This window comes from Oncorhynchus masou, unplaced genomic scaffold (assembly GCF_036934945.1).
Source record: "Oncorhynchus masou masou isolate Uvic2021 unplaced genomic scaffold, UVic_Omas_1.1 unplaced_scaffold_1746, whole genome shotgun sequence".
NCBI lineage: Eukaryota > Metazoa > Chordata > Actinopteri > Salmoniformes > Salmonidae > Oncorhynchus > Oncorhynchus masou.
Genome location: NW_027007616.1, coordinates 1581 through 13327, shown reverse-complemented (window position 1 = coordinate 13327; position 11747 = coordinate 1581). Strand labels below are relative to the sequence as shown.

The window sequence follows — 11747 nt, the reverse complement described above, 5'->3', positions numbered from 1 at the left end:
TGCCTAGTGTGACACAATAAAATTGTCTCAATGTTTTACCGTAAAAACAATACTTCTATCAGCTCAGTGTATTCACAAGTTTATAAGAGCATGATTTGATACATTCAGTGTCAACAAATAGGCAGAAAGCATTACAATATCTCTGTGGTGCACAACAACACATGACAATATAATAAATATACAGATGGTTATCCGCGATCAAAATAGGACATAAAACCCCACAAATAATAGCAAATACTTCACAGGGATAAATCAATCGCAAAGAACGCAATACCACAATCCTTTTTCACAGAGGCTGAATGAGAACGTGATGGGGGGACGGATCAAGTTTTTCGGGTTGGTATGCGGTCCGTCTCGTCAAGTCTGTCACTGTAGAGCCTTTGCTATCCCTGTGGCTAGGTGCTCAGCTGTAGGTTTGTCTGCTGAGCAGCTGACCGAGAGCCCCTCTGCCATCATGGCCTCTGCTGTGGTGGGTCCTATGGCCGCAAACTGGAAGACAAAAACAACACAACATTTTAAAGTTCAATTGTATTGGCAGTATAACAGCATCACAAGCTCAATGAAGATATCCACAGTCACTTAAAAGTTACATTGGAAAAACGTTCTCACCTTTATCTGCATTAGTTGTTCACCTGACAGTCTCCTCACCGTTTCCAAACAGAACTTGACTCCCGACGGGCTGAAGAAGGCAATGCAGGCTGGAACACCCTGCGTGTGGACGGAGCACAAACCATGACGATTAGAACACCCTGCGTATGGACGGAGCCCAAACCATGACGATTAGAACACCCTGCGTGTGGACGGAGCACAAACCATGACGATTAGAACACCCTGCGTGTGGACGGAGCACAAACCATGACGATTAGAACACCCTGCGTGTGGACGGAGCACAAACCATGACGATTAGAACACCCTGCGTGTGGACGGAGCACAAACCATGACGATTAGTGTATGAATGTTTCTGAACGTTAACAACATCACGACAGGTGATGGGGCGGCAGGGTAGCCTAGTTGTTAGAGCGTTGGACTAGTAACCGGAAGGTTGCAAGTTCAAACCCCCGAGCTGAAAAAAATAAATAATAATAAATAAAATAAACAACATGGATATATGGGATAAATATATCACTAGCCACTTTAAACAATGCTACCTTATATAATGTTACTTACCCTACATTATTCATCTCATATGCATACGTATATACTGTACTCTATATCATCGACTGTATCACTTTAACTATGCCACTTTGTTTACATACTCATCTCATATGTATATACTGTACTCGATACCATCTACTGTATCTTGCCTATGCTGCTCTGTACCATCACTCATTCATATATCTTTATGTACATATTCTTTATCCCCTTACACTGTGTATAAGACAGTAGTTTAGGAATTGTTAGTTAGATTACTTGTTAGATATTACTGCATTGTCGGAACTAGAAGCACAAGCATTTCGCTACACTCGCATTAACATCTGCTAACCATGTGTATGTGACAAATAAAATTTGATTTGATTTGATTTGGATAGTGTTTTTTGAGGGGAAAGTCCGGGACTTAGTTGGTGCTTCCTTTACCTGCTCCGTAAAATGGTTCTTCAGGTTCTTCTCCAGGTCTGGATGTTGAGCTGTCTGATAAACCATCAGTGTGTCTAGAGGAACTCCTTAAAACAAAAACGAGAAACGAACGTCACCTAATGCTATTTAGATACTACCTCGTAAATAGTACAGAGTATTAAGGAGTGAAACGAACGTCACCTAATGCTATTAGATACTACCTCGTAAATAGTACAGAGTATTAAGGAGTGAAACGAACGTCACCTAATGCTATTAGATACTACCTCGTAAATAGTACAGAGTATTAAGGAGTGAAACGAACGTCACCTAATGCTATTAGATACTACCTCGTAAATAGTACAGAGTATTAAGGAGTGAAACGAACGTCACCTAATGCTATTAGATACTACCTCGTAAATAGTACAGAGTATTCATGAGTATTAAAAAAAATAGGAGTTATAAATGCATTTAAGTAAGTCGTAATAGAGGAAACTTACCGTTTTCCCTCAAAGCAGAAGGTAAAACTTCTCTTTTAATGGAACCACAGGGGAAGAGAAGTGGTAATATATTGGCATCCTCTCCTATATCAAGCCAGAATGTAGGTCTAGTTAGCTAGCTCAATATAAAACACAATATGCAACATTTTCAAAGATTTTGCTGAGTTACAGTTCATAAAAATGAAATCAGTCAATTTAAATCAATTAATTTATGGATTTTACCTAACTGGGAATACAGATATGCATCTGTTGGTCGTAGATACCTTTACAAATAGTTAGTGGCGTGGATCAGAAAACCAGTCAGTATCTGGTGTGACCACCATTTGTCTCATGCAGCGCGACACATCTCCTTCACATAGGCCACAATCTACAGCCTGATTAATTCTGTGGAATGTTGTTGTCCCACTCCTCTCCAATGGCTGTGAGAAGTTGCTGGATATTTGTTAGAACTGGAACCACTGTGTCGTACACAACGATCCAGAGCATCCCAAACATGCTCACCGGGTGACATGTCTGGTGAGTGTGCAGGTCATGGAAGAACTGGGACATTTTCAGCTTCCAGGAATTGTGTACAGATCTTTGCGACATGAGGTCGTGTATTATCATGCTGAAACATGAGGTGATGGTGGTATATGAACGGCACGACAATGGGCCTCAGGATCTCGTCACGGTATCTCTGTGCATTCAAATTGCCATTGATAAAATGAAATTGTGTTCGTTGTCCGTAGCTTATGCCTGCCCATACCATAACCCCACCATGGGGCACTCTGTTCACAACGTTGACATCAGCAAACTGCTCGCTCACACAACGCTGTCTGCCATCTGCCCGAAACAGTTGAAACCAGGATTCATCCGTGAAGAGAACACTTCTCCAGCATGCCAGTGGCCATCGAACGTGAGCATTTTCCCACTGAAGTCGATTACGACGCCAAACTGCAGTCAGGTCGAGACCCTGGTGAGGACAACGAGCACGCAGATGAGCTTGTGAGGCCGGTTGGACGTACTGCCAAACTCTCTAAAACAACACTGGAGGCGGCTTATGGTAGAGAAATTAACATTCAATTATCTGGCAACGGCTCTGGTGGACATTCCTGCAGTCAGCTTTCCTATTGCACGCTCCCTCAAAACTTGAGACATCTGTGGTATTGTGCCGTGTGACAAAACTGGGTTATCGTGGCAACGGAGAAATGTTCACTGACAGGGATGTAAGCAAATGTGTCCACAAAATTTGAGAGAAATAAGCTTTTTTGCGCGTTTGGAAAATGCCTAGGATCTTTTATTTCAACTCATGAAACGTAGGAGGAACGCTTTACATGTTGCGTTGTATATTTTTGTTCAGTGTAGTTGCGTTTTAAAAAGGTAAATGACTGTCGTACGTTCAAGGATGAGGCGCGAGAGAACGTCTGCAGTCCCAGTGTCCTCTCCCAGGGGGACCAGACCCAGGTTTTCCACTACGGAAGAACAACAGACAACTGATTACCGAAATATAATACCAAACAGAAACCTACTGTTCATCTAATGACATTAATACAGTAGTAGTGTATGGCATTAATACAGTAGTAGTTTATGGTATTAATACAGTAGTAGTTCATGGTATTAATACAGTAGTAGTTTATGGTACTAATACAGTAGTAGTTTATGGCATTAATACAGTAGTAGTTTATAGTATTAATACAGTAGTAGTTTATGGCATTAATACAGTAGTAGTTTATGGCATTAATACATTAGTAGTTTATAGTATTAATACAGTAGTAGTTTATGGTATTAATACATTAGTAGTTTTTAGTATTAATACAGTTGTAGTTTATGGCATTAATAGAGTAGTAGTTTATGGCATTAATACAGTAGTAGTTTATAGTATTAATACAGTAGTAGTTTATGGTATTAATACAGTAGTAGTTTATAGTATTAATACAGTTGTAGTTTATGGCATTAATAGAGTAGTAGTTTATGGCATTAATACAGTAGTAGTTTATAGTATTAATACAGTAGTAGTTTATGGTATTAATACAGTAGTAGTTTATAGTATTAATACAGTTGTAGTTTATGGCATTAATAGAGTAGTAGTTTATGGCATTAATACAGTAGTAGTTTATAGTATTAATACAGTTGTAGTTTATGGCATTAATACAGTAGTAGTTTATAGTATTAATACAGTAGTAGTTTATGGCATTAATACAGTAGTAGTTTATGGTATTAATACAGTAGTAGTTTACGACATTAATACAGTAGTAGTTTATGGTATTAATACAGTAGTAGTTTATAGTATTAATACAGTTGTAGTTTATAGCATTAATAGAGTAGTAGTTTATGGCATTAATACATTAGTAGTTTATAGTATTAATACAGTAGTAGTTTATAGTACTAATACAGTAGTAGTTTATGGCATTAATACAGTAGTAGTTTATAGTATTAATACAGTAGTAGTTTATGGTACTAATACAGTAGTAGTTTATAGTATTAATACAGTAGTAGTTTATGGTACTAATACAGTAGTAGTTTATAGTACTAATACAGTAGTAGTTTATGGCATTAATACAGTAGTAGTTTATGACATTAATACAGTAGTAGTTTATAGTATTAATACAGTAGTAGTTTATAGTATTAATAGAGTAGTAGTTTATGGTATTAATACAGTAGTAGTTTATGGCATTAATACAGTAGTAGTTTATAGTACTAATACAGTAGTAGTTTATGGCATTAATACAGTAGTAGTTTATAGTACTAATACAGTAGTAGTTTATAGTATTAATACAGTAGTAGTTTATGGCATTAATACAGTAGTAGTTTATAGTATTAATACAGTAGTAGTTTATGGCATTAATACAGTAGTCGTCATTATGCTACACATGAATGAACACCCTAAACATTCTTATAAAGTGTTTTTGGTGCAGATAACAGTTCAATACACTCAAACTTTAACGTTTCAGCTAACAGAACAACCCTGTCGTTCCTTCCCAATAAATCAGAGGTCAACGGAAAAGTACAGATACCGAGAGAGAGAGTGTTGCACCTGCCACCTGCCCTCAATAAAAGACAGGCAGCAAGACGTCAGTAAACTGTCACTTGTGGGAAAGTCATTTCCAGCTGACTGACGGCTCGTGGTAAACATGGTTGACACGTCACTGTGACAGCCAGGTGCCTGTCACACACACCATATATAGTACCATCTCATTAAACGCCCACTCTTGTGGTATTTACAGCTTTTTTTAAAGTACACTCAGTTCCCAGTTTATTAGGTACACCACACAAAAAAAAATGGTTCTCTCCTATCAGCAGCCATCACCAACACTGGACAGTTGAGGAGGGGAAAAAAACATTGCCTGGTCCGATGAATCCCGGTCCCTGTGACGTCATGCTGATGGCAGAGTCAGGATTTGGCCTAAATAGCATGAGTCCGTGGCCCCCCATCCTGCCTGGTGTCAACGGTAAAGGCTGATAGCGGGGGTGTACTGGTGTGGAGAATGTTTTCCTGGCACACGTTACGTCCCTTGATACCAATTGAGCAACGGTTTCCATTCCCCGGAGAATTCAGGCTGTTCTGGAGGCAAAGGGGTGTCCTACCCAGTACGAGATGGGTGTACCTAATAAACTGGCCACTGAGTTTACAGTATATATATCCCATATGACCAGATCCTCTCAGTGAAACAAAAGAGAGACAATCACTTTAGAGACACGAAGTTGTTGTAAAACGACAAAGAACTCCACGCTGAATAGAAGTGTTTAATGCCCGTAAGTTTACACAATGTTTCGTGATCAATTAACTCACCTAACGCTGCAGTAGCCTTCCCAACAACATAGATGGACTTGGCATTCCATTTGTCTCTTATGTCCATGTTCCACTCTATAAATAGAAAACAGAAATTAAAACGAGTAGCTTTACATTCACTAACGCGTGTTGACTTTGTCCGTCTGAAAAAGACTCAGGCACAAGAGGCCTATCCTTTCCTAACAATTACTTTTTGTTAACGGGGGGGGGGGGGCATTTTACAGGACATAGCTTAAAACTTCACGAGATCTACTCACGTTCCGTTCTTTCATCATCTTCAAGACACATTTTGACTGCCTCCACCGCCCTCGGGCTGGTAAAAATCAGCCCGCCGTGTCGTTCTGGCTGAAACAGCTGTAGTAGTAGAGACAACAGCTGTATAACGACTACTAAACAGAAACCAAACAGTTCCAATGTTCAGTAACACTTTACACCCGTAATAACCATGTCATAATATGTCATAATGGCTGACATAACAGGGTCATAACACTGTCATGACCCTTATATACATACATACATACATTACATACATACATACATACATTACATTAATTACAGAAATACATACAATAATTACATACATTGCATAAAAACATTACATACATAACATTACATTACATTACATTACCATACATACATACATACATACATACATACATACATACATACATACATACATACATACATACATACGTTGTTAAATATATTGTGTTATTTTCTGGCTGGTTATGACACCTACATAAGAGTGTCAAAACCCACATTTATTCAAACGTGTTTTTCCCTGACAAGAAGTTTCCTTTCGTTTTGAAAGTGTGCTTCTTTGTTGTTGTTGTTGTTTACTTGGACTAAGATAATACACTATATGACACTGTCACGAAGCATTATGACATCATAATCCTACTAGCCATTAAAGCCAGGCCTATCACGTACACCTTATGACACTGTCCTTACGTCATCCTGTGACACTGTCACATCAGTCAAAAAGGTGTCTTGTCCTACTCCTGAAATCTGCTCCTGCATTCATCCCAGTCATCAACAATAGAGCATTATGGGTAGGCGTATGTCTGACATGAATTTTGCGTGCATTTATAAAGATAATTTAATATAGTCAATTTCAGAAACTATTATATCACATAAACATACTGTTGACCAGTAGGCTATGGTGGAATGGAATGTTCTACCTTAAAGTAACTAACCTTGTGGTAGGTTTAGTCAACCTTGGTAGGTTTAGTCAGTGTCCTAACCAGCCATAAATTAACTAACCTTGATAGGTTTAGTCAGTGTCCTAACCAGCCATAAAGTAACTAACAACAGGTCTAAATATATATGTTTAGTCATAAGTGTTATAACCATATTATGACAGGTTATAACAGGTTATGTCAGCTGTTATGACATATTTTGACGGTTATGTCAGCTGTTATGATGCTTATGGTGTCCCAGTAAAATGTTACCAAACTTTCGATCTTCAAATCAACACTTTGATTTTAAATAAATGGTATTCACCTTGTCTGACAATGTGTTCAAGGAAACAAATGTAAACGACAACACAGGAATTAAGGTTGCTTCGTGTCCACGCGATGCCAGCTCCTGTAAACGCAAAGTTGAGAGCTCTGAAAATCAAATCAATTTCACTGTTACACAGTCACCCTTATACATTTAGGTTATAATGCCCGAGAAGCCGGTGTTTCGAAGATATATTGTGACTGGTGTTTGTTATTGGCACATTTGTTTACAATATATCCACCAAAACACCGGCTTCGAGGGCACGATCACTTTTATACAACGGGTTACCAACACATTCAAATAATGATTCACATATTTTCATTAAAAAAATATATATATTGATGAATTTATTCATGATATTTCATCCTTCCGCAAGATATAGTCCCGATACAAATCTATGGTTGCTACCCAAGCTGGTTGATCGTTCGTTCTGTCGGTTTGGTTGCTAGAGACCCGACCCAGTCGTTCAGTCTTTTTGTTCTGTATCAATGAACGGACGGTCTAAATTTATACTGTTACACTTGCTAGCTTGCCAACTACGGACAGCTAGGTCAAAAAGCGCAAACAGAATAACAGCAAAGTAGCTGCATTTACATTTGTTTCAGCTGTTTTCTAGTGACATTTATTTGGATACATCCATAACAATGAGCTAATGAGACCCGATTTCACCTGGCATAGAAGATGTGCTCTCTTGTCAGGACACTGTTGTTCAGAGGAGCTAACCAGCAACACAGCTAAACACAATCACTTCAAACTGAAGCTGGAAACACTGCAAACGAGCTGCATTTCGTTTTGTTTGACCTGTTTGTACAATATATATATATCCATAAAAAATGATGCCAGCTGATGCATTATTTAGACTGGCTGAGAAACGCTGCCTGCCTGTCTGTATCGTCACGACTCCCAACATGTTCAAAACTATGGGTCAGCTGGAGATAGAATTTGAATATTGAAACAATGTTGCAAATGTCGGAAAGACAGACAAGGTTTATATAAAACCTCCGCTGTTGGAAACTAAATGTTAGTCTAAAAGAAATGGTGAGATAATGTATTTTTATAGCGGAGATCAAGTTTATAAATTGTCTGGCTGGGCTGATGAGACGGTTGATTGCGCAATCAGATGGAACAGAGTAAATAGGCATTTTAACGTCATAGATTTAGCTGGTGGTAATTTATGGAACAGACATCGGCTGGACTGCGGTTTTAACCAATCAGCATTCAGGATTAGAACCACCCGTCCTATAATGCATTATAATAGGTGTAGAGTATAATAGAATAGGGTTGAATAGAACAGAATATAATGCACATGCAAGCTGCAAATATCAATACAAAAGATGATTCTCTACTGTACCTTGATGTAAGGATCTGGTCCAGAGCCTCCCTCTCTTGGTTCTTTCAGAAGCAATACATGCATTTCGACAGATGACTCAGAGCCCTGTGGAATAAGACAAGAAGGGATACAACTTAATGTTACCGTCTGCAACGAGGTCAATGATGAAAATCGTTAACACATTAAAAAAAAATCCACTGAATGCAGATTTACACTATTTAGTAAGATTATAAACTGAATGACTGACCCGGTGCAGTAGCTTCAGGACAGAAGGTTTACGGGGGTGGAACCCGTAGAGGGCTAACGTTACACCCAGCGCCTGTCATATGTCGCCTACTGATAACAATGATGTTGAGCCATGAATCAACTGTTTTCATAGCTCGGACCATTTATCAATTAGAGGCATGCGATGTTATTCAGTCAGCTGTAGAGCTCGGGTCTCTCATGCACCAGTATACTGTACGTTTTATGTACTTGCAATGTTGTTATGTTATGCAATACAATTCAAATATGGAGCTGTCACTTCTGAGCCAACGCGACACATTACTTGGCTCCGTTGGCGCAACCATAAAACAATAACTGCACACACAATAATTATCATGCTTAATTATTGAGCTAACTCGTTTTCGTTTTCAAGTCAACAGAAAATTTACAGAAACCGTAGAAAAATCAACAATAATTGGATGTACACAAACACTGTACCTCGATCTCTTCCTCCAGCTGGCTTCATGGCTACTACTAAAACGAGGAAATAGGGGACATCAAAATAGTCATGTTTTGTTAGCATAATACTTGAGCAATAACAATGAATTTTATCACTACTGTTACAATTATAGAAAGTAATAGTTTTTTTTCTTCTGGAACAGTTCAGTAAACAATATTCGACCATATTTTAAATATAATTTACAAATACAATATATATATCCCTTATGATCAAAATGGTTTATTCCATTCTGCTGTCAGCGTGAGTAACCGGACACCATTGCGGTTCTGCACACGGGCTTTCCAAGCATAATGAAGCATGCAACAATTGATCCAAAATGGCCGCTACAGTGTCTCAGTTTCTCAGTACACCAACTCCACTTTAATCCCTTTCCCCATACGCGTGGTATCTGTTTTGGCAGCATGGCTTCTTCAGCGAAAAGACGAGCAGTTGGAATTGGAGAAAATCCCGCTGATAGTGAGGATAACAGCTCTGATGAAGGATTGGAAAACGACGGTGATTCATTAGAGAATGACAGCGGATCAGAAGAGGAGATCAATGAAGTACGATAATGTGTCTAGTGAACTGGCTATATTCCTGGCCTAGCAGGCTAGCTAGCACTGGCTAAACGTGTTAGATGGGTGAGATAGATAGCTAGCTTTTTAGCAAACAACTGTTGTTCATATCAATCTAGTTAACAATGGTTAAGTATGTTAGGGACATGCTAAACATAGCCAGTCGGTCACTTCAGAGTTTTAAACTAGCTAAATAGTGAAGTGCATGGACATTTACACACTTAAAACCAGAAGAGTAGTTTAGACAAACAAAACAATCGATACCAGTATTGACACTAAAACCGTCCCCATCAAGTCCAAAACATTGTCTCGGGAGTCGGGACTTGTATTAACAACCTTTTTGTTTGATTCCAGGAGGTCATTGTAGACTTTGAGGCCCATACCATTACTCACAATGACTACAACGGGGTCAAGAAACTCATGCAACAGCTGTTTCTGAAGGCTCGTGTCAATACATCCGAGTTGACCGATCTCCTCATCCAGCAGAATCATATTGGAAGCGTCATCAGGGTAAGAAACCAGACGCGTTGAGTCTATCAGACCAGACCATCACAAATATGCATCATACAATTCAACGCATCATATTAAACTCCCAAAATATGATTATACACATATGCTCTCTTCAAATCAGTTGTATTCGTCACATACATGTTTAGCAGATGTTATTGTGGGTGTAGGGAAATGCTTGTATTTCTAGCTCCAGTTTCCTTCTCCCACATCCAACGGAGAACAATTTATATGAATTCAGTAGCATCATGTATGTCTTTCTGCATGTTTTGTTGTCAGCAAGCAGAGGTGCCAGAGGACAGTGATGATGATGAGGATCCAGCCGATGAGGTGTTTGGTTTCATCAGCATGCTCAACCTCACTGAGAGAAAGGTAGGTACAGTCCGATGTTGTCAATTTGGGGTGGCAGGTAGCCTACAGGGTTGGGCCAGTAACCGAAAGGTTGCTAGATCGAATCCCGGAGCTGACAAGGTAAACATCTGTCGATCTGCCCCTGAACAAGGCAGTTAACCCACTGTTCCCCTGTAGGCCGTCATTGTAAATAAGAATTTGTTCTTATAACTGACTTGCCAAGTTAAATAAAATAAAAAATATATGATCTATGAAATCACTTAACTTGACACTTTCTCAACCAATGAGATGTTACGATACAAAATACATTGTTGTTCACTCTTCTCTCTGTCTGAATCTGAAATTTTAAAAGGACGACCTTGAGGAAAGATCTGTTTTCCATAGACTTCAATGTAGTAGCCCACTTCCTCTTCCTGCCTACTGCACTAGCCTGCATTTTGACCAATCACGGCAGTCTGGTGAAAAGGTCTATCTGTTAGTAACTGTGTTCTGATCCGTCCACAGGGTGTCCAGTGTGTGGAGGAGGTCAAGGATCTGATCCTGGGTCAGTGTGAGAAGAGTTGTCCCCATAGTGTGACAGACGATCTGGAGAAGGTCCTCAACGACACCACTAAGCCTGTGGGACTGCTGCTCAGCGAGAGGTTCATCAACGTGCCCCCACAGATCGCCCTGCCTCTCCACAAACAACTACAGTGAGTCCCTGTCTAACCCTGACCCCACAGATCGCCCTGCCTCTCCACAAACAGCTACAGTGAGTCCCTGTCTAACCCGAACCCCCACAGATCATCCTGCCACTCTTAAACAGCTACAGTGAGTCTCTGTCTAACCCGAACCCCCACAGATCATCCTGCCCCTCTAAACAGCTACAGTGAGTCTGTCTAACCCTAACCCCCACAGATCGCCCTGCCCCTCTAAACAGCTACAGTGAGTCTGTCTAACCCCCACAGATCGCCCTGCC

General features: G+C 39.6%; 2 protein-coding genes across 4 annotated transcripts; one reads left to right on the top strand and one right to left on the bottom strand.

Moving 5' to 3' along the window:
* Positions 1 to 63: 63 nt before the first annotated feature.
* Positions 64 to 9413, bottom strand: uros (uroporphyrinogen III synthase). Of its 3 annotated transcripts, none has more exons than XM_064959774.1 (10): positions 9356 to 9413; positions 8675 to 8758; positions 7324 to 7407; positions 6078 to 6174; positions 5821 to 5895; positions 3428 to 3502; positions 2052 to 2135; positions 1576 to 1661; positions 610 to 708; positions 64 to 489 (listed from the first exon to the last, which is right to left on the bottom strand). In XM_064959774.1, the coding sequence occupies exons 2-10, from the start codon at positions 8735 to 8737 to the stop codon at positions 367 to 369; spliced, it is 786 nt and encodes a 261-aa protein (XP_064815846.1). In that variant the 5' UTR covers positions 8738 to 8758; positions 9356 to 9413; the 3' UTR covers positions 64 to 366. The 3 variants fall into 3 exon arrangements, with proteins under 3 accessions (XP_064815846.1, XP_064815845.1, XP_064815847.1); XM_064959773.1 differs by lacking the exon at positions 9356 to 9413 and adding an exon at positions 8901 to 9043; XM_064959775.1 differs by lacking the exons at positions 3428 to 3502; positions 9356 to 9413 and adding an exon at positions 8901 to 9046.
* Positions 9414 to 9733: 320 nt separating this feature from the next.
* Positions 9734 to 11485, top strand: LOC135532149 (protein BCCIP homolog). The gene is made up of 4 exons (XM_064959771.1): positions 9734 to 9919; positions 10286 to 10441; positions 10718 to 10810; positions 11294 to 11485. The coding sequence occupies exons 1-4, from the start codon at positions 9779 to 9781 to the stop codon at positions 11483 to 11485; spliced, it is 582 nt and encodes a 193-aa protein (XP_064815843.1). The 5' UTR covers positions 9734 to 9778.
* The last annotated feature ends 262 nt before the right edge of the window (positions 11486 to 11747 follow it).